Consider the following 25,289-nt stretch of genomic DNA (forward strand, 5'->3'; position numbering starts at 1 on the left):
CACTGATTTGCGGTTGGGAGTCCGGTTTTTTGTGTTGCCTAGTTTTCCTTCAAGGTTCGATCTTTTAATCAAGATTTTTGCATAAACTGACTTGGTTTGTGTAGGAATCTTGAGTGACGAAGAGGTCCCACAAGTTCCAAGGGGATTAACCTTAGAACAGGCTCAAAATCTTAGAAGAGATAGGCGAATTGACGAGTTGGCAGCAAGGATGGATGAGATATTAAAAAGGCTTGATACTCGTGCTGGAGATTCTTCAAGGAAAGGGAATTCTAACCCTAATTCTGGTTCAAGTGAGGAAGAACAACCAAGGAGGAACCCAAGGAGGCCACGAAATAATTATTCCTCAAGTGATGAATCACCAAGGCCTAGGAGAAGAGATAGACCAAAGGATGATGATAGGAACCTTCGATTAGATCTTCCCGAATTCAATGGGAGTATGAATGAACCTGAAAAATACCTTGAGTGGATTAGAAGGGCCGAGACACTCTTTGATTACAAGGAGTATGATGAAAGGAAAAGATGCAAATTGGCTGAATTAAAACTGACCGGTTATGCTAGTCTTTGGTATGATAATCTAAAGAAGAAGAGGCATAAGGAGGGGCGTGCAAGAATCTCAACTTGGGAACAACTCAAGAGGCACATGAAAAAGAGGTTCGTACCTAGTGATTATATTCAAGATGTTTATCTTAAGATGCAACTTTTTAAACAATATTCTATGACTGTTGAGAATTATATTGGTGAATTTGAAAAGTTATGCATGCTATGTGGCTTAGAAGAGATTGTTGAGCATAAGATTGCTAGATTTATTTTGGGGTTGAATGATAATATTGCTGAAAAAGTTGAATTGCAACAATATTGGTCCTTTGAGGATGTTTGCAAGGTAGCTTTGAAAGTTGAAAAACAGATAAAGGGGAACAAAGGGACGTACACTAAGTCCTTTGTAAAGGGTTTCGCTAAACCTTTTGAGAAGAACAGCTTGGAGAAAAGTGGTTCTAGTTCGAACTACAAGGAGACTAGATCAAAATTTGAAGCTCCTAAAAAGCTTGTTGAAGATAGGAAGTGCTTCAAGTGTGGTAGTGTTGGTCACATTGCAACTAATTGTCCATCAAAAAGAGTAATGAATGCTCAAGAGTGGGAACAAGAACAAGCTAAGTGTGAGCAAGGTAGTGACTATGTAGAAAAGAACGAAGAGGAAAACTTTGAAGAAGAGGAGGGGCATATTGACGAAATTGATCCCAAGACTCATGGTCAAAGTTTGGTTCTAAGAAGGGCACTACACTCTAAAACCGTACCTATGGAAAACAATCAAAGGGAGAAAATCTTTCTTACAAAGTGCAAGGTAGAAGATAGGTTGTGTGACATGATCATAGACACGGGGAGTTGCACTAATGTGGTATCTACTACTTTGGTAGACAAATTGACGTGGCCAATTACTGAACATCCAAGCCCTTATAAGCTTCATTGGCTTAATAATTCGAGTGATGTTAAGGTAACTAAACAAGCCTTAATCTCCTTTTCAATTGGTAAATTTCATGATAAAGTTTTGTGTGATGTTTGTCCTATGGATGTTTGTCATATACTATTAGGCCGTCCTTGGCAATATGATAGATTTGTGAAGTTTGATGGAAGGACTAATGTGTATGTTGTGAGAAAAGGAGAAAAAGAGAGACCGGTTGCTTTAAAACCTTTGATAAGCAACAAGTCTTCTAATGTTACCTCTAATTCGAAGAATTCTTATTTGATTAGTGAGAGGGAATTAGAAAAAGAAATTTGCAGCAACAATGTGGTATATATACTTGTTTCTAATGAGATTCGAATTGATCAAAATAAACAAGCAAAGAGGCCGTATGAATTGGAATCTGTTTTAGAAGAATTCAAGGATGTCTTTCCTAAGGAATTACCTCCGGGACTACCTCCTATTCGTGGGATAGAGCATCAAATTGACTTGATTCCGGGAGCACCATTACCTAATAAGGCAGCCTATAGAAGTAATCCGGAGGAAACAAAGGAGATGCAAAGGCAAATTGAAGAGCTTATGACTAGAGGATACGTGAGGGAAAGTATGAGCCCTTGTGCCGTGCCTACTTTACTTGTCCCAAAGAAAGATGGGAGTTGGCGCATGTGTATTGATAGTAGGAGTGTGAATAACATCACTATCAAATACCGATTTCCTATTCCAAGATTAGATGATCTACTTGATGAACTACATGGTTCAAAGTTGTTTTCTAAGATTGATCTTATGAGTGGTTATCATCAAATTCGAATGAGAGAAGGAGATGAGTGGAAAACAACATTCAAGACTAAGTTAGGGTTGTATGAATGGTTGGTGATGCCGTTTGGACTCACTAATGCACCTAGCACTTTCATGAGGTTGATGCATGAGGTACTTAAACCTTTCCTTGGCAAGTTTGTTGTTGTTTATTTAGATGATATTCTGATATACTCTAAAAATTTGCATGATCATCTAAATCATCTAACAAGTGTGTTTGAAGTGTTAAGAGAGAAGAAACTCTATGCTAAGCTTGAAAAATGCTAATTCTTAGTGCCTAGTGTTACTTTTCTTGGTTATGTTGTATCAAAAGATGGAGTTTCAGTTGATCATTCGAAAGTAGAGGCTATTAAAACTTGGCCTATTCCTACTAATATGAGTGAAGTAAGGTCTTTTCATGGTCTAGCTTCGTTCTATAGAAGATTTGTCAAGAATTTCTCAAGTATTGTGGCGCCTATGACCGAATGTTTGAAGAAGGACAAGGGTAAATTCGAATGGACTAAAGAAGCTCAAAGTGCGTTTGAGTTGGTTAAAAAGAATCTATGTGAAGCACCTATACTTGCGTTACTAGATTTCTCAAGTCCTTTTGAAGTTGAAACCGATGCTAGTGGAGTTGGAATTGGAGCAGTTTTACTCCAAAAGAAGAGGCCTGTTGCATATTTCAGTGAGAAATTGGGAGGAGCTCGATTGAACTATTCTACTTATGATAAAGAGTTCTATGCCATTGTTAGAGCTTTATATCATTGGAGTCATTATCTCCGACCTAATCACTTTGTGTTGCATTCTGACCATGAAGCATTGAAGTACATACATGGACAACAAAAGCTCAATCCTAGACATGCTACGTGGGTTGAATTTTTACAATCATTTAATTTTTCTTCAAGGTACAAAGAAGGGAAATCAAATGTTGTGGCTGATGCATTATCTAGAAGATACACTTTGATTGGAATTCTAAATAGCAAGCTACTTGGTTTTGAATTGATCAAAGAATACTACAAAGGTGATGATGATTTTGCTACATTGATTGAAGAGTGTTCTAAAGGAGCCGTGGGTTCTTATTTGCTGCAAGATGGTTTTCTTTTCAAGGGAAATCGACTTTGTCTTCCTAAGTGTTCTATTAGAGAGCTAGTTGTTAGAGAAGCTCATGGGGGAGGAATTGCTGGTCACTTTGGCATTACAAAGACCTTGAGTATGTTACAAGAACACTTCTATTGGCCTAAGATGCTCACGGATGTGCAACTAGTTATTTCTAGGTGTGCAACTTGTCAAAAAGCGAAGGCTACTTTTCATCAAGGCTTGTATACTCCTTTACCTGTTCCAGACTCACCTTGGGAAGATATTTCTATGGATTTTATTGTGGGATTGCCGAGAACACAACGGGGGAAAGACTCTATTATGGTTGTTGTGGATATGTTTTCTAAGATGGCTCACTTTGTTCCTTGTCACAAAGTGGATGATGCTATGAAAGTGGCGGAATTATACTTCAAAGAGATTGTTAGATTGCATGGAATTCCGAAAACTATTGTGAGTGATCGAGATACAAAGTTCATGAGTTTCTTTTGGAAGTCTCTATGGAAGCTTGTGGGAACTAAATTGCTCTTTAGTACATCGTACCATCCACAAACTGATGGACAAACCGAGGTTACTAATCGTACTCTTGGTGCGCTATTGCGTGGGTTAGTGAGTAAGACACAAAAGGATTGGGACATCAAGTTAGCTCATGCGGAGTTTGCTTATAATAGATCACCTACATATGCTACCAAACATAGTCCTTTTGAGGTAGTTTATGGAGTCAATCCGAAACTTCCAATTGATCTTGTTCCATTGCCTAAGGGTGACTTAATTCACAAAGATGCCGAGTCTAAGTTGAAGAGTATGCTGAAATTACATGCTCAAGTTCGAACAAGAATAGAGAAAGTAAATGACATGTACAAAACTAGAGCAAACAAGCATAGAAGGCAACAAAGTTACAATGTTGGAGACTTGGTATGGTTACATTTGAGAAAGGAAAGATTTCCAGGAAAACGCAAGAATAAGTTGATGCCTAGAAGTGAAGGTCCTTTCAAGATTGTTGAGAAGATCAATGACAATGCTTATAAGTTAGAACTTCCGGGAGAATATGGAGTTAGTGCTACATTCAATGTTGGCGATTTGGCTAAGTATATTCCTGATGAAGAACTTCGAGATTTGAGGAAAAATTCTTTCGAAGAAGAGGAGGATGATGCAAGTCTAAGCATGGAGAACTTCGAAGATTTGCTTATCATGCATCAAGATAGCTTGTCCCTAAACATTGATTCAAGCCAAGCATTGCATGGACACTTTCTTGGATATCAAAGCAAAGCCACGGTTTGCTTAGTGGCTTTTCTTGGAGTCTAGTTCACTTTCTTGAACTTTCTTGAATTTTCTTTACTTAGATTTTGCTTACAAGTTTTTACCTTTCACTTGAAAGGGTTTTTCTTGGTTCAAGCATTAGGATCTTTAATCTTTATTTAGTTGCTTTTAAAATCAGTTAGTTAGCAAAATAAATCAGTTTAGGTGTGTGCTTGTTCTCCAAGGAGATTGGCGTACACTTGTGCTCCTAGGTGCTTGCTCTTCAAGCAAGTTAGAATTCTAGTTTAATTAGGATTGAATTAGGAACTTGTCCTAATCTTCCTAGGTAAACTAAGTCTTTAAATAGGGCTGTAAAACACACAAATTATAATAGAGAGATTAATATACATTGTTTTAAGTTTAAACACTTAAGTTTTGTTGATTGTGATCAATTGTTGTTTTGCTTGTTTTAGATAAAACATTCGTTTGGATTGATTAATTAGGTGGATTCTTAATTGATTAATCTTAGTTTTTGTTTAATTCTTGGTGGATTTCCTGTATAGAATTAGACTTAAACATATCCCTTGTGTTTTGTTGATTTTCGGATCAATAATTCACATCAGTTATGTCTTACGGAATATATATTAAGAGCAATTTTTAAAAATTTCTCACCTTTTACAAATGGGAAGAACAAAAAAGGACGAGAAAATATATTGTTAAGATGTATAAAAGGTTAATTTAATAAAAACACATAAATACAAAAATTGTGTTCTATAATCTATATATTGGTAAAATATACTCTTTTTTTTTAGTTGCAAGCTTGCAACACTTCTCTTTTCATGTTTGCATGATTATATTTTTATACATTAGATATTAAGGATCTGTTCTGATTTACTAAAATGAGCTGAACTGAACTGAATTGATTGGAGCTGAGCTGAATTGTTTATGACAGAAGGAAATTAGGAATTGAATAGAATTGATTGGAGCTAATCTAAACTAAACTAAACTGGACTAAAATTAAGCTCAAGAGAACATACCTTAATATTCTATAATTTGATACAATCTAACAAGATCTCACATGACTATATTTGTATTTATGTATAAATCGTTATAGCTTATCAAAGTGAAATACATGAATAATATAAAAGTAAAACTGTTACAATCATAAAAAAAAATAGAGGAAGTATATTACGTAGTCAAAAATCCAAAATAAACATATAAATAATGCAAAAGTCAAACTATTACAATTCCAAATGAACATAAATATTAACGTGGGACCCTAATGTCGGATATTAGTGCACAGAAAGTGTCAGCTCATTTACCTCGCTTTCTGTGAATCAGAACCTTCCTTACTCTCAACTCTTCTACCCCGTTAACTCTCTCTCTCTCCTCCCACCAAACAAAGAACAATTCTTCATCCCCTTTACCCTCCCAATCCCATTATCAAACCCTAATTTACCCTCCTCAATTTCCCCAATTTCCCTTAATCTAACCCCTTTTTGCTTCGATTCAGCACCAATAACCCCTCAATTCTTGAACCGACACCCAGAATCGAGTCAATTTCAAGCAAAATCGATTCCAAATTAGAAACATGGGGATTTCTAGGGTTTGTGGGGATTCCGCAAAACCATCTTGTTCTTCTTGTTCAACGGAAGTAACAACATCTACTGCTAAAATGGATACTGTGAATGGTTCTCATGAGTTTAAGATTAATGGGTATGCTTTATCTAAAGGGATGGGAAGTGGGAAGTATATAGCTTCTGATACGTTTATGGTGGGAGGGTATTTGTGGGCAATTTACTTCTACCCTGATGGAAAGAGTCCTGAAGATAATGCTACTTATGTGTCGTTGTTTATCGCATTGGCGAGCGAGGGGACCGATGTTAGGGCGTTGTTTGAATTGAAGCTTGAAGATCAAAGTGGGAGAGGGAGGCATAAGGTTCATTCCCATTTCGGCCGGACTCTCGAAAGCGGGCCGTATACTCTTAAGTATCGCGGTAGTATGTGGTGAGCTGTTCTTCCTTTACGTTTGGAAATTACATAGATTGATAATTTTATGATTGTTCTGTTGTTGAATTGTTGTTGTTGTTGTCGTGGATGAGATTTTAATGGTGGTTTCTTTGTTCTTTAGTATCTTTGTTTGGAATTGGGTATTTGTGCAGTTTCCATTATACTTATATTTTTTGGTCATTTGGAAATGAGCTAAGTAGAGTGGTAGATTAGTTCTGAATGAGTAAAAAATATCCTTGGAAGGTATGCCAAGGTGTATAATGGACTTTCCAGTAATAGATATATGAACATTAGGATAATGACTTACTTTTCTTTTAAGTGTTTTTTAGAATTTGGTTGTTAGGTTTGGAAGGAAATTTAAATTGGAGTATCTATTAATAATTTGATCTTCTAGTTGAGTTATGATTGATTTGGGATAATTAATTTTTGTCAAAATTTGGTGTTCTTGAAGATTTTTCTGAGATTATTATCTTCTCATTCTGATTTGAGCAACTTTGATGCTGAAAGGATGCATTATTAGAAAGCTGTTTCCTTCATAAAGTATAATTTTTCTAATACTTTCCTCTCTTCACTTCTGTCACTGCATTGAAATGATTAGCTACTCCTCTTCTGTATACTTATTATATTCTCGCTTGTATCTTACAAGAAAGTGGTGTTCAGTTGTGGGGGGGAAATCAGTCTGCCTTCATTACCTGGAGATTACTTTCTGTTTCATAGCTACTTAATTTGCTTATGTTTCTTTGTATTACCAATAGCAAGACTCAAAAAAAAAAAAGAAAATTGTTTTTGAAACTAGTAATTTATGGTCTAAATTTGACATATTAGGTAGCAAATTGTAATGGTGAATCAAATAGCATTACTATTACTGGCTCATTTGAGGTTGATTCTCAAAAGATTTATGATTTATCAGAGATTAAGAATGGCTTAATTGGAACTAATTCTTTTGGATTTGGTGTTCCTGATAGATTTGCAGTTTTTGGGGCTTTTATTAGATTCTAGTCAGCATCTAGACTGTTTGATAGCTATCATATACCAATACAAGTATAGTTCTTACCCACAATGGCTGATGAGTTATAAGTTATTGGCTATGCTTGTGTGCCAGGAGGGATCGATTTGATTTCAAGTACCCTAGTAGTGCATTATTAAGTAGGATAGTCTGATTGCAGATTATTAATTGTTAAGGTTTCTGATGGTTTGAAGTCGGACCACCACATCCCCATCTTTTTGTTAAAAATATGTGAGATTTGTCAATGAAGCGAGATAAATTGTGGGTAAGATGCTTTCAGTTATTAATTATCATATATCTAAAACCAGAATTATTTGGAGATGACTGCATTGAGACCCTCTCCAATGGTGAGACTCAAGTGAGTATTTTTAGGAGAGAGAGTATTTTTTGCAATGTATACCAATAAGTTGGTATCTAAACTTAGCAACTCCAAATGAAAGTTGTTAAGTTTAGATACTCAACTTTGAGTCTCATTTGACAAAAAGTGTGGGCCTCTTGTCAATATTCTAATATATTTTGTAATTTATTTAAATTTAACTTTTTTTTTATTATTATTTTTTAATCTTACAATATTTGATATTAAAAAAGAGATGGACTTGGTGGGCCATAAATGAAAGTGGCATTTGTATATTTTAGAGAGTCTCACCATTGAGAAATTAGATTTCACATGAGTTGCTAAATTGAGACGTGGGTATAATATCACCATTGGAGGTAAAAAACAACTCATTTTGTATTTCAATACTCAAACTTGAGTCTCACCATTGGAGATGGTATGATAATTTGTCCTGGTATTCTAGATAAGTAGGAAAATCTCTGTGGTCATGCCTTTGCTGCAGAACTGAGACTAGTATTTATGCGAGGTCGAGGCTCTCATTGAGCATTTATATTAGAGGAGTACCAATAACTTGGGGGCCCTACTGTAAAACAAATCTTTGTGGTCCATTCACCGTACATATATTTAGGCTATCTTTCAGATGGTCCATTTTGGATTATATCTTATGGGCCTTGTTATATACAATGATTATTTGGATTTTGGGCTGTAAAACATGTGTTCTAGACTAAGATTTCTGTTGGCTACTTAGGCTGGGTGTTTGGGTCCCTTTTTTTGTATGAATTGGCCCTTGGAAGAATTGGGATAACACCATGCTATTATGAAAAAGGACCTTGTGCTTGTTCGTCAAGTTATAATTGTCTGCCGTGCATTGTCATTAGCCCTGTTTTATAGAAGCGTTTTGGGGTGGGGGTGGGTCTTGGGCAAGCAAATTAAGGACTGGAGTGGGTAAAGGATCACCCAACCCGATTCCTTTTTAACTATCTTAAAGCCCTAACATTTAGGAGTGTAGGCGTAAAAACTGATTGGGAGAGAGAGAGAGTCTAAAAGGATTATGCCAAAAGGAATAAAATTAAAAGTGAGAAACATTCTTAAACAGGGGCGGAACCAGAATTTTTTTATTAGTGGGGCCAAAGTTAATATATGTCCTTGTATCTTTCACACAAATATAAAATACTGAAATGTAAAAAAATAATGAGACTAAGTATTATTTAAAAAATAATGGAAAGATATGATAAAGCAAATTTATTGCCTAGAGTTGTGCCATAATATTATTATACGACATAGTGAACTTAGCACACTAAAGTATTGCAAATTAAAATAATTTTTTTTTAAAACAAAAAAAATGTAAGGATCAAGTTTTGAACTTGAGACCTCTAAAATAAATCCCATACTAAATACCAACTCAGCCATTATTCATCTAACATAAATTATTGCAATGTTTAATAGATAAATAATATCAAGGGGGAGGCCATGGCCCACGCAGCCACGCTAGCCCCCCTGGTTCCGCCAGTGTTCTTAAATGGAAAGTGAGTCAAATTTCAGGGACGAAGGGAGTGCAAAAATGCTATTGATTATGGTTATATGATTATTATGGCCTTTTTAGGATGTGATATACATGCAATTATATAGTATGTGTTTTGAATATCTTTTATGATATTGACTGTAAATGTCTCAAAAGATGTTATTCATAACCTAAAATTAAAATAACGGCCATGAAATTTTGATTTTTTTTTTTAATTTTTTTGTGCTTGGGGGAGTTTTAAATGAACATAAAGAGCATTTAAACAATACCAAACAGAATTTCTGCATGCCTAAATGAGATGAATACCGTGTTTTTAACTAAATGAGCTTGGAATATTTTTTGGCCTTTTTTTTAATTAATTTTTTTTAAATGAACAAGCTATCACTAAGCTTTGATTGAGCTTATTCAAGAGTGCATCTGTTCATTGACATCCCTATCCGGGATGAATCTCAAGCCACATGGCACATGCCATCTTTGTTATGCCCGAGATTTTTACCCTTTTTCGCGGAATCCCAGTTGCTGGAATCTGGTATTGTTAGTGAATTGGGCAGAGTGTGTGTACAACTGTACAATGTTGTCCTATATGAATGTTGAAGGGAGTGTAGTAAGTCAGGTTGCTTGTTGGAATTGTTTATGCCTCTGTTAGTGTATTCCCTTGGAAAAGTTCCCACATTGCATGATCTATATTTCTAATTTATTTATTTATTTTTATTTATTTTTTAATCTGACCTCTTAAAACTTTAATAGCGGATTCTATAAAGATCAGAAAAAAGACTGCTCCTAGTATTTGACCTCTTAATAATAAGTACTTCCTCCGTTTTTTAATACTTTCAACATTTCCCTAAAATGGAAATGTCACAATACTTGCAACACATCATAAATAGAAAGTTATTTTGGGGAAAAACTATATTATTTCCCTTACTTAAAGCACATGACTCACTAAATTACACTCCTAACAACCACTCACCCAATTTTAAAGTGCATTATATCATGTGAACCCAATATACCTTAAATACCGTGACAAAGTGTGTGTTGCAACTATTACAAAATGGAGGAAGTATGAACTTTGGGCATCTAAAGCAATAGCCCATCTTCTGTGGGTCCTAAAACCCTAATATAGATTCGATGACTTTTCTTCTTCTTCTACTTTATGAGTAATAATTTAGAACATTTGTGTGAGTAATATGTTTAGAACATCTGATTTAAGAATTAGAACAAGTGATTAAAAATTTATAAAATTTGATTTATGAAATTTTAAACATATTAGTAAAATTTAGACATATGATTTAAGACTATGAACATGTGAATAAAAATTTAGAACAAACTGATATAGAATATAGAAAGTGTGAGTAAAGAATTTAGAACATACGAGTAAAAAAATAGAACATACGCTTTAAAATCTGGAACATATAATTAAAAATCTTAAAACACACGTTTTAAAATTTAGAACATACAACTTAAAATTTTGGAACAAGTTATTTAAAATTTATGACATCGAACTTAACTAATTTATGGTTTAGAACATGTGAGTACTAAATTAGAACATTTGATTTAATTTAGAACACCTAGGGAAAAGTTTAGAACATCAGATTTAAAATTTAGAACATACGAGTAAAAATTTAGAACATAAAGAGTGTTCTCACATAAGAAAATTTCTCACGAGAGCCTTCCCCTATATATATATATATATATATATATATATATATATATATATATATATTTGGATCATTTGTTTTGCCAATTTGAAGCATTAGGCCTTATACTTGATTGACTTTACAAAAAATAGGCTTGTTTTAATTTATTGCAATTATTCGAAGTGTTTTGTTCTGTTTTCATCCTATCTCCCCACCTTTAATTGTCTCCTTTTTTTTTTTTTTTTTTTTTTTTTTTGTTGTTGTTGCTGATACTTTGTAGTGAATCTATGACCAATTAGGGGATACAATTCGGTGAGATAGGTGTATGGAATAAGAAATATCACCTTCCTAAATGTAATACATCTTGAGTGCATGTTTAGAGTAGAAATAATTAGAATTACATGAACTGAAGAGTTGCAAAATAAATCATATTGTTATGTAAATTTGTACTACAAGAATAGTTGTTGAATATTATATCTTAATTTGATTAAATTGCGAAAAAATGGATGTGACGGATAATTCGAAGTAGTCTTTGAAGTACAAAGGAGACAGTACAATAATAGCTTGGAAGCTATTTGGAGGCTTGGCTGAGGCATCTTTGCTTCATGGAGAGCACCTCAAAAGTATATCATAGATGATTCTTTAAATTCCCTCAAAGTTTCATCACAGATTTTGCTCAATCTGTATTCTTCTGGCTTAGTTTAATGTCATTTACTTCTAGATGAAAGGTTTGAACTTAGCCACCTACTTGTCTTTCTGCTGTCCTTCCTGCTTCAGACTTTTCATCAGCGTTTCTTTTTTTTTTTTTTCGGATGGAGGGTGGTTGAATGCCATCACTTACTTGCTGTCATGTTCTTGAAATACTGCAGGGGCTACAAACGATTTTATAAGAGGACATCTTTGGAGCAATCTGACTACCTTAAAGACGATTGCCTTCTGATTCGTTGTATTGTGGGAGTTGTGAAGACGCAAACAGAGGGACCCAAACTTTACAGAATACCAATGCCACCTTCTGATATGGGACAGCAGTTTGGACAACTTCTAGAAACTAAAAAGGGAACTGATGTAAATTTTGAAGTTGATGGCGAAGTATTTGCTGCTCACAAGTTGGTATTAGCAGCACGCTCACCTGTGTTTAGGGCTCAGCTTTTTGGTCCAATGAAGGATAAAAGCACAAAATGTATAATTGTTGAAGACATTGAAGCACCAGTTTTCAAGGTTTTCACTTCTTTCTGATCATCTTTTTATTTGTCTTTGTATTGCACTTGCATGTTACTGTGGTGGGATTTGAAATATGGTTGTCTCTGTTCCTTGTTGCCTTTTCCGCTCTGTTTAATTGTTTATGAAAATCACATTGCTATGCAAAATTTCTGGCTGTGTGGATATAGATGATGTATAGTTTGTAATGAGCTTTGCACACTATCCTGTCTAATTTTTGCATGATTAGGGCTTTTGATTAAGCTGAAAAAGAAAGACTAGGCTTAATTTGATATGGAAATTATTAACTTATAAGATGGTGAGCCTATAAAGTTGTTCATGGACTGAGCTTGGTGACAGTGGCGGATCCAGGATTTCTAACTAGGGGTAGCGTTGAGTCATTGAATAATAAGAAAAAAAAAGGGTTAGAATGAGTTATTAATTATTATATACGGTCTTTATATTTTAAACATTTAATTTGGTATATAAATTTTTACAAATATGAAATAATTTATATTATAGTTATCAATATAATACAATGATCAACTTTTAAAGTATTTTATATGTTCAAAATATTACCTTTATGTGTAATACGTGTCTATCATTCACAAGTTTAAAAATTAATACTTTGTATATGGTAATTTGTACTTATATTATAAATTTTCTTTATTGCCACACTCATATATGTAAAACTAAATAGTAAATAAATTACTTACAGATATATGTACTGAAATATAAGTACGTGCAGTAGAATGGTAAGAATTTCATCGGATAAAGGAGTTTTTAAAAATAATAAGCTGCTAATTCAAGGTTTCAAAAAATAAAATTATGATTCATATCATTACAAGTGTGTGTGTGTGTGTGTGTATATATATATATATATATATATATATATATATATATATATATATATATATATATATATGATTTTTCATAATTAATTAAATGAGAGACTTTAAAAAAAAAGTTGAATACATGATTAATATAATTATGCACACATAAAGCAAAAGCAAAAAAAAGAAAAAAAAAAACACTCTAAGAGACCTGTTGTGTACACAACATCTCTTGTCTAGGTAAAAGCAAAAAAAAGTAAGAGACGCTAAGAGACCGGTTGTGTACACAACAGGTCTCTTTTAGTTTGAAACAAAAATCACACTATGGCTAAATCAAAGAGACCGCCTATTTATAATAATAGGTCTCTTTGATCAACTTTTCTTTTCTTTTTTCTTTTTTTTTTTGGTTAGGGGTAGCATGTGCTACCCCTTGTGCCTTCCTAGGTCCGCCTCTGCTTGGTGATATGGTCACTTATTGTTTAGTTTTGGTTACCTGTTTACTTTACAATTTTGATTTTAGAATATACTTTGTTTCCTTTTTTTTGGGAGTGGGGGGTTGGTTATGGTTGCTTACATCTAAACATCATCAGATTGATCCTATGAACAAGTGGTGATGGTTTTTGTTTAAAGAAAGAGTATTTGAGTATTGTACTATTTTTCTTCACTTTCTCTTTGGGTGCACTATAAGTTGTTCCATTTTGAAACTTCTGTAAGATAGCTTTAAAAATGTACAGTATCTTGATGCTTTCTTTGAGGCTCATTGGCTACTTTTATATGGAATAGAAATGTTCCATCATAAGGTGGAATCTGATGACTTGCAGTTGAAAAGGTCTTTTCCTTATTCTAAGTGGCTTCATCATCTTGTTCAGCAGCGGTTCCTTGGCTTGATTACCCTACCAGGTTAAGATTGTCAAGGGCTCTGATCATCATTAAGTTGGTGGTTTGCTAAATATAACTTACTGTATACAACTCTGATCCACAGGCGTTGCTTCACTTCATGTATTGGGATGACTTGCCGGATATGCAAGAGCTAGCAGGTTTGAATTCCAAAGGGGCTTCCACGTTAATGGCCCAGCATTTGCTAGCTGCTGCAGATAGATACGGACTTGAACGGCTCAAACTGCTTTGTGAGGCTACCTTATGTGAAGATGTTGCCATAAACAACGTTGCAACAACTTTGGCATTGGCAGAGCAACATCATTGCTCCCACTTGAAATCTGTTTGCCTGAAGTTTGTTGCATCACGTGAGAATCTGAGAGGTAAATCACAACTATGACTTTTTATCATGTACAAAGGCTTCTTATTGAGTATTGAATTAACATCATGTTAAAACTTAAAAGTCATTTTTGACCTGAGAACTAGTCAGTTATCCATACTTGATCGGAATTTTTCTGAACTTATTTTTAGTTGTGAAGAGTGAATTGACCTTGTGTAGAGGAGCACATCTCAAAACTTGTATACTTTCTTAAACCAAAAGGACAAAACTTAAAATTGAACACTACAGAATCAAGAAAATCTTGTTCTCTAAATGAAGAGCTTATGCGCGCATTCTAGGGCTATTATTGTTTAAGCACTTTTTTGAAAGGTTGATTTCTGAAACTAAGGAAACTGTTTTTGGTGTTTCAGCTGTTATGCAGACTGAAGGGTTCGAGTACCTGAAGTTGAGTTGTCCATCCGTAATTAGTGAACTACTGCAATTTGTTGCTAAAATCAGTGAGCATTCTATATCTGTAGTGGGTTTTGGGAGTGATCCGATGCCAGATTGTGGAGACATGAATGGAAGACGTGTGAAGCCAAGGATATACTGATATATACATATATATATATATATATATATATATATATATATATATATATATATATATATATATATATATATATATATATTTTACTTTCTTTTTTTCTTTTTTATTTTTATTTTTTTTGGGGGGGGGTGATTTGTTGGTTGCTGTTTTGTTTGTTCCATTGTCTTCTGTTTGCAACATTTTTTCCTGATCTGTGTTATATTGTTCTGGTAATTGTTGTATGTAGTATTTTTATACCATAAAGATAAAGGATTTGAATGTGGCGGAGGAATACTCGACTCCATTGTGTCGCTTTCGTGATGAAATTCAATAACATTTGAGACTGGTTTAAGCTTTATAAATTCAAGAAAACAAGAAAGATCAGAAAACTCTGCATATTGAGTGTAGAAGCTATAGTATGTGTTACCAAATTTAAAAGCAGTACTCCCTAGTGTGGTGATGCCTTGGGTTGCTTCTTTTTACTTGTATAACTATATAATTGTGTTCTACTATTTTCTTAGTGTTTTGGTATTATTTTGGAAGTTTCTATCGTACTTGAGTTTTTGCGACGAGGTACAAAACTTGTCGCCATTGTACACATACACGATCAGATTACTTGTCATAATTATTGTTTTAGATGATTTAATGTTGATAAAGATTCAATTTTATAATTACGACTAAATTTCTTGTTGTCATTTTTCTCACATATGACAAGATTACCAATTGGTTGTTTTTTTTTCTTTTTTTGAACATACCAATTGGTTGTTTAACATCAACTTTTCACTCCTTAATGATGTAAATGTCAAACGTTTACTCCTTTGTGATGTAATTGTCACTTTACTATATTAAGGCTCTGTTCATTTGAGCTTCTGGGCAGAGCAGAGCAGATTTCAGGATAGCAGAGCCGAGCAGAGCAGATTTCAACATTATTATTATTATTATTATTATTATTATTATTATTATTATTATTATTATTATTATTATTATTATTATTATTATTATTAATAATGTTATTATTATTAATAATGTTGTTGTTGTTGTTGTTGTTGTTGTTGTTGTTGTTGTTGTTGTTGTTGTTGTTGTTGTTGTTGTTGTTGTTGTTGTTGTTGTTGTTGTTATTATTATTATTATTATTATTATTATTATTATTATTATTATTATTATTATTATTATTATTATTATTATTATTATTATTATTATTATTATATCTCAAAAACAAAAGTCATACAACCTACAATAAATTAGTGGGAATCCGAGATACAATCTGGGCCCCCACTCCTCTAGCTATAGCAAAGCCTACCCTAGTGAATATATGAGCTGCAGCATGAACCCCAATGTCTTGCGTCGTTGACCTTGGTTTAATAATAATAATAATAATAATAATAATAATAATAATAATAATAATAATAATAATAATAATAATAATTATTATTATTATTATTATTATTATTATTATTATTATTATCTTTAATATTAATTTTTATTATAAAAAATCAGTTATTATGATTATTATTACTATGAATTTATAATAATAATAATAATAATAATAATAATAATAATAATAATTATTATTATTATTATTATTATTATTATTATTATTATTATTATTAATACTATTATCAATGTTATTATTATTAATGTTGTTATTATTATTACTATTACTATTACTATTACTATTACTATTACTATTACTAAGTGCATATACCATTGATTTTAAGTGAGTGAAAACATAAATATATGTATACCATATTTAACATATGTTAATAGTAGAAAGATAAAAGACAACGTTTTACTTATATTTATTTCACCAACATTTTAAAATAAAATGATTTAATGAGTAATAATGATTTTACTTATAAATTTGTCTTAATAATATATTTTTAACCATAAAAATAATAATGATATACAAAGTATTACTTGAAAACAACCTCTTTTTTTTTTTTTTTTTTTTTTTTTAATTCTTAAATTGTATGGAAAGATTTGAAAAATAATTCATCTCAATGAACTAACAATCAATACCCACATACATATAATGTTTCTACACATTGTGAATCTAATATCAAATGTTTATAAAACAAAATTGTTATTATTATTATTTATTTTTTTTTTTGGAAAGAATTGTTATAATTATTAGAAAGTATAAATTAATAATATTATTAAATATTAATTCTTAATAGTTTTAATTATTAAATATTAATAATGATAACTATTATTATTAATTATTATTATGATTAATAAATATTAATTATTATTAATATTAATAATTATTAAAATTATTTTTAATATTAATTAATTATTATAATTATTCAAAATAATAAATTATTATCATCAATACAATATTAATTATTATTATTATTATTATTATTATTCAATATTAATTATTATTGTTATTATTAATTATTATTTGAAAATAGAGCAGAGCAAAGTAGAGCAGTGCAGGGCAGGGCAGAGCAGAGCAGATTTCTTTTGAGCAGAGCAGAGCAGATTTGATTTGAGCAGAGCAGGGCTCAGTAGAGCAGAGCATCTCTAAAGAACGGGACCTAACTTACGCAATCAGTGATAGTAAAATCCAAATGGAGTAAGAACTAACTTTATTCTAAACAAAAAAGTAAAGAAGTGATTGAGTTGCAAGAGAATACAAGTGTTTAGGAAAAAAAATTACTCATATTGATGAACTCTCAACTTAATTTGTACAATTTATACTTGAAACCGATATATTATAGTGATCGATCCTGCTAAGGCCCTATTCTTTTGAACTTCTAGGTAGAGCAGGGGTCAGCAGAGCACAGCAGAGCAGATTAAATTTCAGCAAAACAGAGCAAAGCAGAGTCGAGCAGAGCAGAGCAGAGCAGATTTCAACATTATTATAAATACTATTATTAATGCTATTATTATTAATGTTGTTGTTGTTGTTGTTGTTGTTATTATTATTATTATTATTATTATTATTATTATTATTATTATTATTATTATTATTATTATTATTATTATTATTATTATTATTATTATTATTATTATTATTATTATTATTATTATTATTATTATACTTATAATTATTAATAATAATAATTATTATTATTATTATACTTATAATTATTATTAATAATAATTATTATTATCATTAACAATTATTAAAATTATTATTATTAATTATTAAAATTATTATTATTATTAATTATTAAAATTAATAATAATAATAATTATTATTATTATTAAAATTATTATTATTAATTAATAATAATAATTATTGTTATTAATTATTAAAATTATTATTATTAATTAATAATACTACTAATAATAATAATTATTATTATTATCATTAATAATTATTAAAATTAATAATAATAATAACAATAATAATTATTATTATTAAAATTATTATTATTATTAATTATTAGTATTAAAATTATTATTATTATTATTATTAATTATTATTATTATTATTAATTATTAAAATTGTTATTATTATTATTATTATTATTAATTATTAAAATTAAAATTATTATTAATTATTAAAATTATTTTTAATATTAATAATTATTATAATTTTTCAAAATAATAAATTATTATCATCAATACAATATTAATTATTATTATTTAATATTAATTATTATTGTTGTTATTATTAATTATTATTTGAAAATTAAGCAGAGTAGAGAAGATTTCTTTTGAGCAGAGCAGAGCAGAGCATATTTGATTTGAGCAGAGCAGGGCTCAGCAGAGCAGAGCAGCTCTAAAGAACGGGGCCTAACAAGGCTACTGGGAAACTTTCCTAACCAGCTAACCTTTTCATATGAGGTAATAACAAGAAATTTGTGAATAATATCATGGATTAACTAAATACAGTGTCTTAAAAAATACAGTATGCCCTAATAATTAATAATTATTAGGAAAGATAATATTGTGAAATATTGTGGAAAGATATCTTAGAATATCTTGTGAATATCTTTAGGTTATTTGGTGCTTCACGTTCGCGCGCCCTTCCTAGGGCTCCCTTCACTAGAAGAGGAAGCCGTAGCTGCACAGCTTTAGCTACACAACTTTTTTTTAAAAACCTATCTTTATACAACCCCCTTAGTCCCCCAAAGGGGGAAACAGGAAAGAGACAGAAAGGTGTCGGTAGAGTTGACCCCCCGCCGAAAGAAAAATAAAACGTTCAAAAAAATGGTAAAAAAAAAACAATGCAAAAAAACCCCCTGTATTAGAGAGAGCCTACGGACTTGGGGTAGGTGCGACCTACCTGTTTCCCTCCAAGTATCCTAGCCTATATAAATTTGTATGTGGCCGTTTATGAGGAATACAATTTACAGTGAATATTATTCAATATATTTTAGCATGGTATCAAGAGCCTTGTGAGATTGAATTTTTTTTTTCAACGTTCTTTTTCATAAACATTGTTTGAGGGTGTGAGTTATTTACGTGAGTTTTTCAACACAATCATTTTTTTTTTCTGTTCTTTGTGCGTGAAAAATGCCAGGGGATGAAGGAAAATCGAAGGTCGACTTGACCTTTCATCTTGGTTCGAGCGACGGACCAGGAAGCGTTATTACTCCTATTCAATTAAGGGGTGATAATTATGATGAATGGGCTAGGGCTGTGAGAACGACTTTGAAGGCAAAGAGAATTTTTGGTTTTATTGATGGTTCGGTTGCAAAGCCGAGTGATGCTGAGAAGCTTGAGGATTGGGTGGCCGTGCTATCGATGTTGGTGTCTTGGTTGATGAATACCTTGGATCCAATTGTGCGGTCTACCCATGGAGATTATGATGATGCTTGTTTGTTGTGGAACAATCTCAAGAAGCATTATTGTGTAGTGAGCGACACTCGTGTGTGCCAATTGAAGAAAACCCTAGGTGATTGTACACAAGCATCGAGAGAAACTATTGCTGCATATTTTGGGCTTTTGTCCAAGATTTGGGATGAATTAATTGCTTATGTGACGGTGCCAAATTGTTCTTGTGGTCAGTGCACATGTAACATTGTCTCTCAAGTTGAGAAAATAAGGGAAGTTGACTACGTACACCACTTCCTCATTGGCTTAGATGATGCATATGCATCGCTTCGAGGACAACTCCTTGCGCAAGATCCTCTTCCGGGTGTTGATAGAGCTTATCAACAACTTATTCAAGCCGAGCAGCTTCGTGGGGGGGGGGGGGGAGTTCCTCTACACAAAATCGTGACAATGTCGTGGCCTTCAAATTGCAGTACGAACCAAAGGCTAAATCTCGTGATAATTTTGATAAGTTTTGTGCTCACTGTAACCGTGAAGGACACGATGAGTCCACGTGTTTCCATTTTCACGGATTTCCAGATTGGTGGGGAGACAGACGTCGAGGAGGTCGTGGCCCAGGATGTGGTGGTTCTGCTGCAGGTCGTGGAGGACGTGCAGGGGGGCGAGGCAGAGGTGGGGACTCCTCTATGCGTGCGAACAGAACAGGTGGGTAGGCCGCCTCACCAAGAAGCAACTCTGCTCCTACTCCGAGTGATGCAGCAGCTCTAGCAGGGGTTTCGACAGCTCAAATTCAGCAGCTCCTTGACCATCTAAACTCTCTTAAACCCAAATTGCACGGTAAGCATGACTTGGGTTGGATAATTGATACCGGAGCGTCGAACCATGTGACTTGTGATCTCTCTTATTTGACGAATGTGACAAATGTGACTCATTGTCCGGTGGGATTGCCGGATGGAACTTATGCTAAAGCTTCTAAAATAGGCACAGTCACATTGGATGGTGGCTTGATGATTACAAACGTTCTTTATGTGCCTCAATTGAATTGCAATTTAATTTATAGCTATACCATATTTTACCCTCATTTTATAGCTATGTTCGTATGATTTCTAAGCTCTACGGAGCTATTTCTCGCTAATATTTTCCTCTCTAGTGTGGCTTGGTCTATTTGATTGATTTTGTAGGCATATGAAGATTTCCGGATGATTTGGACTAGTTTTGGATAGCCACGAAAGCTTATTAAGATGGAGGAGAATTTTACCCGTGTCCGCCCTGGAGGGCAACATTGCCCTGGCAGCCAGGGCGAAGAAGGAAATTAAGGAAGGAGAAGAGAAGAGTAAAGTAGTACATAGATGTATCTTACCCCCGTCGCCCTGGCAGGGCAAGGTTGCCCGGGGAGACCGGGCAAGTGAAGTTATCAATATTATAAGCTCCGAAAGTCAGATTTTCTACTTGATGCTTCTCGCGCCCGACCGGGCGGCTTTGCCCGGTCAGACCGGGCGGAGTGTCGAAGACCGCGTTTTCCTATTTTTTTCGGGTTTTCTTAATTAAGGGATATAAATACCCTTTGTAAACCCCGACTTAAGATACTTAGTTATTATTTTCTAGCTTTAAAACATTCATTAGAACCCTAATATTCTCTCTAGATCTAGATTACATTCTACTTTCAAGTTTTAATCTTTACTCATCAACAATTGGTACTTTTCTTCATTCAAGCAATTGGTATTCATCTTTATTTCTTCTTTTACTTTTAATTGCTTATTAATCATGTTTTCTTCATTGAATATTGTTTTTGCTTTCGTTAATATGTGTGAGTAGTTTCTTTATTCCAAGATCTAGCGGATCCCGAATATGATTAATGCATGATTTAATTCTTTAAATTCTCTAATAATAATTGTAATTGATATGCTTAATTGATTATGCTTATGCCAATACTAGATTAGGGATAATTGGTATTGTTATTAATCCTTTGTTCTAATCGCAACGGGAGTTGGGTTTTGACGGATTTGAATAAATCAATTAAGGGTTTGAAGTTCATCACGGGAGTAGTTGAATGGATGATTAGGAAGTTAGAGTAATGTGCTCAAGGTCTTTAATTTACATGATTCCACGGAAGTAGGCTTGATTGTGATTAGAGAAGCCATTGATAACTCGGGAGAGACCATTGGTATTATTCATGGATTACTTTTCCTCTTTAATCAATTAAATTATGTGTTAGGGGTAGAATGACTATTGCATTAATTGTATTCGTGGTGAAGCTTGATCTTGGATGTTTTTAGCATTGATTTGTCATATTGTTTTGATTTAATCGTTTTAATTAGTTCTTTAGTTATTGATTCTCACTTATTTGAATTGGTTACTTGCTTAGTAATTGCTTGAGTCTATTTAATTAGTTGAACCATAGTCTCTTGGGATCCGACCCTTGCTTGCCCGTCTACATAGTAGTGGTCTAGTTAGGTTTATTTTTGTTAGGTACGCGACACGCCTATCATGCAAATTACTAACAAACTTTGTGTTATACAGGACCTAATGACGAGGAAGGTGATTGGAGCGGGTGAACGTGTGGATGGAATTTATTATTTCCGAGGTGTTCCAACAGTGAAGACTTTGAAGACGGATGGGGATCAATCTACAAAGTTGTGGAATCAACGTTTGGGGCATCCTTCGAGAAAAGTTCTTGAGCAACTTTCGTTTGTGAGTCGTAGTAGTAGATTTAAATCTTGTGCTGTATGTCTTAGGGAAAAACAACATAGGAGTTGTTTTTCTTTGAGTCAAAATAAAGCTAGTCAGATATTTGAACTAGTGCATTTAGATTTGTGGGGACCTTACAAGACTCCATCGTCTCGTGGTTCTTATTATTTTTTAACTATTGTCGATGACTATTCTAGGGGTGTGTGGTCTTATTTATTGAGAAATAAAACGGAAGTTGAATACATGTTTTATAACTTTGTTGCTATTGTGAAACGTCAATTTAATCAAGATATTAAAATTGTGCGTAGTGATAATGGACGGAGTTTAACTCTTTGAAGGAGTATTTTTTTAAGAATGGGATTCATTTTGAGACATCATGTGTGGGCACACCTTAACAAAATGGGAGAGTAGAGCGAAAACATCAACACATTTTAAATTTTGGGGGGAGTGTGTGCAAGCGACTTGTCATTTAATTAATCGAACCCCTTCTCGTTTACTTGATTATAAAACTCCTTTCCAAATTTTATTCAACAAACAACCTTCATATGAGCATATTAGGGTGTTTAGGTGTTTATGTTTTGCATATAATCTACGGAGTAAAGGGGATAAATTCACTAGTAGAAGTAGGAGGTGCGTTTTTGTTGGGTACCCTTTCGGGAAAAAGGGGTGGAAAGTCTACGATTTGGAGACTAAGGAATTTTTTGTTTCGAGGGATGTGAAGTTTGTGGAGCATGATTTTCCGTTTCTTACCCCACCTACTACTACTACGTTACCTGTCATGGTGGGTGAAGAAGAGGGGGCAAGTGAGGATGAGTTTAGTGTGCTTGATGAGGGATGTCTGGGTGATGATGGGGGCTGCAATAGGGAGGCCGAGACAGAGCAAAGGGAGGCAAAAACAGACCAGTCCGCACCCTCCCTGCGGTAGGAGGATACTGCCCGCAGCCAGGCCGCGGAGGGGACTGCCAGCCACACTTATTTGGGCGCTAGTTTCCCTACGGGCGCTAGTGCGGGGTCTTTGGGAGACAACAGTGCTGGTGGGCATTTCCCAGCAGGTCGTGCCACACTCGCAAGCTGAGCAGCAGCGAGGTGCGCACATAGAGGATGGCAGCGACAATGCCTTAAGTAGAGGCATGAGACCGAAAAATACTCCGGCTAAATTTCGTGATTTTGTGATGCATACTATCCGAAATAAAAGTCCATCTACACCAACTTTGAGTTCACTCGTGACATCACCTCCCTCAGGTATTGTTTACCCTATAACACATTTTGTTGATTCTCACCGATTTTCTGTGAAACATAGAAAATATATTGCTGCTATTACAGGAGGAAATGAACCCAAAAGTTTCAGGGAGGCCATGAAACACGAGGGTTGGAGTAAGGCAATGGCAGAAGAGATACAGGAACTTGAAGAACAGGGTACTTGGGTGTTGGAGAAATTACCACCTGGTAAAAAGGCACTCGGGAGCAAGTGGGTTTACAAAGAAAAATATGATGAGCATGGGAATTTGCAGAGATTAAAGGCGAGGCTAGTCATTTTTGGTAATCATCAAGTTGAAGGTCTAGACTACAACGAGACGTTTGCTCCAGTAGTGAAAATGGTGACAGTTCGAACCTTTCTTGCAGTAGCGGCGGTGAAAAAATGGGAAGTTCATCAAATGGACGTTCATAATGCATTTCTTCATGGTGATTTGGAAGAAGAGGTATATATGAAAATTCCTCCTGGTTTTGAGAAAGATAATTCTGACAAAGTTTGTAGGATGCTGAAATCATTGTACGGGCTTAAACAAGCTCCTCGATGCTGGTTCGCAAAGCTTGCTACAGCTTTGAAAAATTATGGCTTTAAACAGTCATATTATGATTATTCATTATTTACTCTGACAAAGGGTAAAATGCAGCTTAATGTGTTAGTATATGTTGATGATTTAATTGTGGCAGGCAACGATAAAAATGCTATGCTCAGTTTTAAATCATATCTGGGAGATTGCTTCGTTCAAGATGAAAGATCTTGGAGTATTGAAATATTTTTTGGGGCTAGAGGCAGCCCGGAATAAACAGGGAATTTTTATTTGTCAGAAGAAGTATGCATTGGATATTATTACTGAAGCTGGTTTACTTGATGCTAAACCTGCAGAGTTCCCTATGGAACAAAATCACAAGTTAGCATTATCTCATAGAGAATATTTTCATGATATTGAGAAATATCGTCGCCTCATAGGTCGACTGATTTATTTGTCTGTTACGAGACCCGATTTAGCATATTCTGTACACATTTTATCACAGTTTATGCAAAATCCCAGAATTGATCATTGGGAAGCAGCTCTGCGAGTTGTTAGATATTTGAAGAAGAGTCCGGGACAGGGAATTTTATTGAGATCTGATAGTGCTTTACAGCTGGAAGGTTGGTGTGATTCAGATTGGGCAGGTTGTCCTCTCTCCAGACGGCGGTCCTTGAGTGGTTGGTTTGTGCTTCTTGGTTTGTCTCCAGTGTCATGGAAAACAAAGAAGCAACCTACCTGACAGGGTAAAGTCGTATCCCCTAATAAAAAATAAATACCTAAGTCCTCTAACTAAAGCAGATAGGGAAGTAGGGTCGAACTCCACAGGGAAACAAGTCTTTCTATTCCTAATTAACTAATATAATCTAGATTATGAAGTAACCTATATATAAGTTGAATATGAAACTAATCTACAAAGAATGAGAATGAGGGAGAAAACAATATATAAAAGGATCTAGGGCATAGGTTCACCAATAAATAATACTCCAGGGTAAAACATTATAATCAATCATTGACATTGCATAAATAACATGATTAACAGGCTCTCGCAATTTATTAATCAACATAGATCTAACAGGCTCTCGCAACTTACTAGATCTAAGTTCTTATTGAAAATAGCCTTTAATATCAAATTAACATCTGCTCGATTCATCAATTCAATATTGCTATACTTTTACAAGCCGTAATTGTAAAGC

At 33.7% G+C, this 25,289-nt stretch overlaps 2 protein-coding genes across 2 annotated transcripts; both read left to right on the top strand.

Annotated features, from left to right (window-relative positions):
• The first annotated feature begins 5,893 nt into the window (after positions 1-5,893).
• Positions 5,894-14,948, top strand: LOC145631980 (BTB/POZ and MATH domain-containing protein 1-like). Its single transcript, XM_081684223.1, has 4 exons — positions 5,894-6,586; positions 11,955-12,303; positions 14,098-14,374; positions 14,742-14,948. The coding sequence occupies exons 1-4, from the start codon at positions 6,171-6,173 to the stop codon at positions 14,921-14,923; spliced, it is 1,224 nt and encodes a 407-aa protein (XP_081540349.1). The 5' UTR covers positions 5,894-6,170; the 3' UTR covers positions 14,924-14,948.
• Positions 14,949-19,369: 4,421 nt separating this feature from the next.
• On the top strand, positions 19,370-24,835 carry LOC145632663 (uncharacterized). Its single transcript, XM_081685010.1, has 4 exons — positions 19,370-20,335; positions 22,151-22,354; positions 23,371-24,066; positions 24,254-24,835. Exons 1-4 carry the CDS (start codon positions 19,370-19,372, stop codon positions 24,833-24,835), a joined length of 2,448 nt encoding a protein of 815 aa, XP_081541136.1.
• Positions 24,836-25,289: the final 454 nt, after the last annotated feature.

The sequence above is a fragment of the Chenopodium album genome, chromosome 5 (genome assembly GCF_948465745.1).
Source record: "Chenopodium album chromosome 5, dcCheAlbu1.1, whole genome shotgun sequence".
NCBI classification, from domain to species: Eukaryota; Viridiplantae; Streptophyta; class Magnoliopsida; order Caryophyllales; family Amaranthaceae; genus Chenopodium; species Chenopodium album.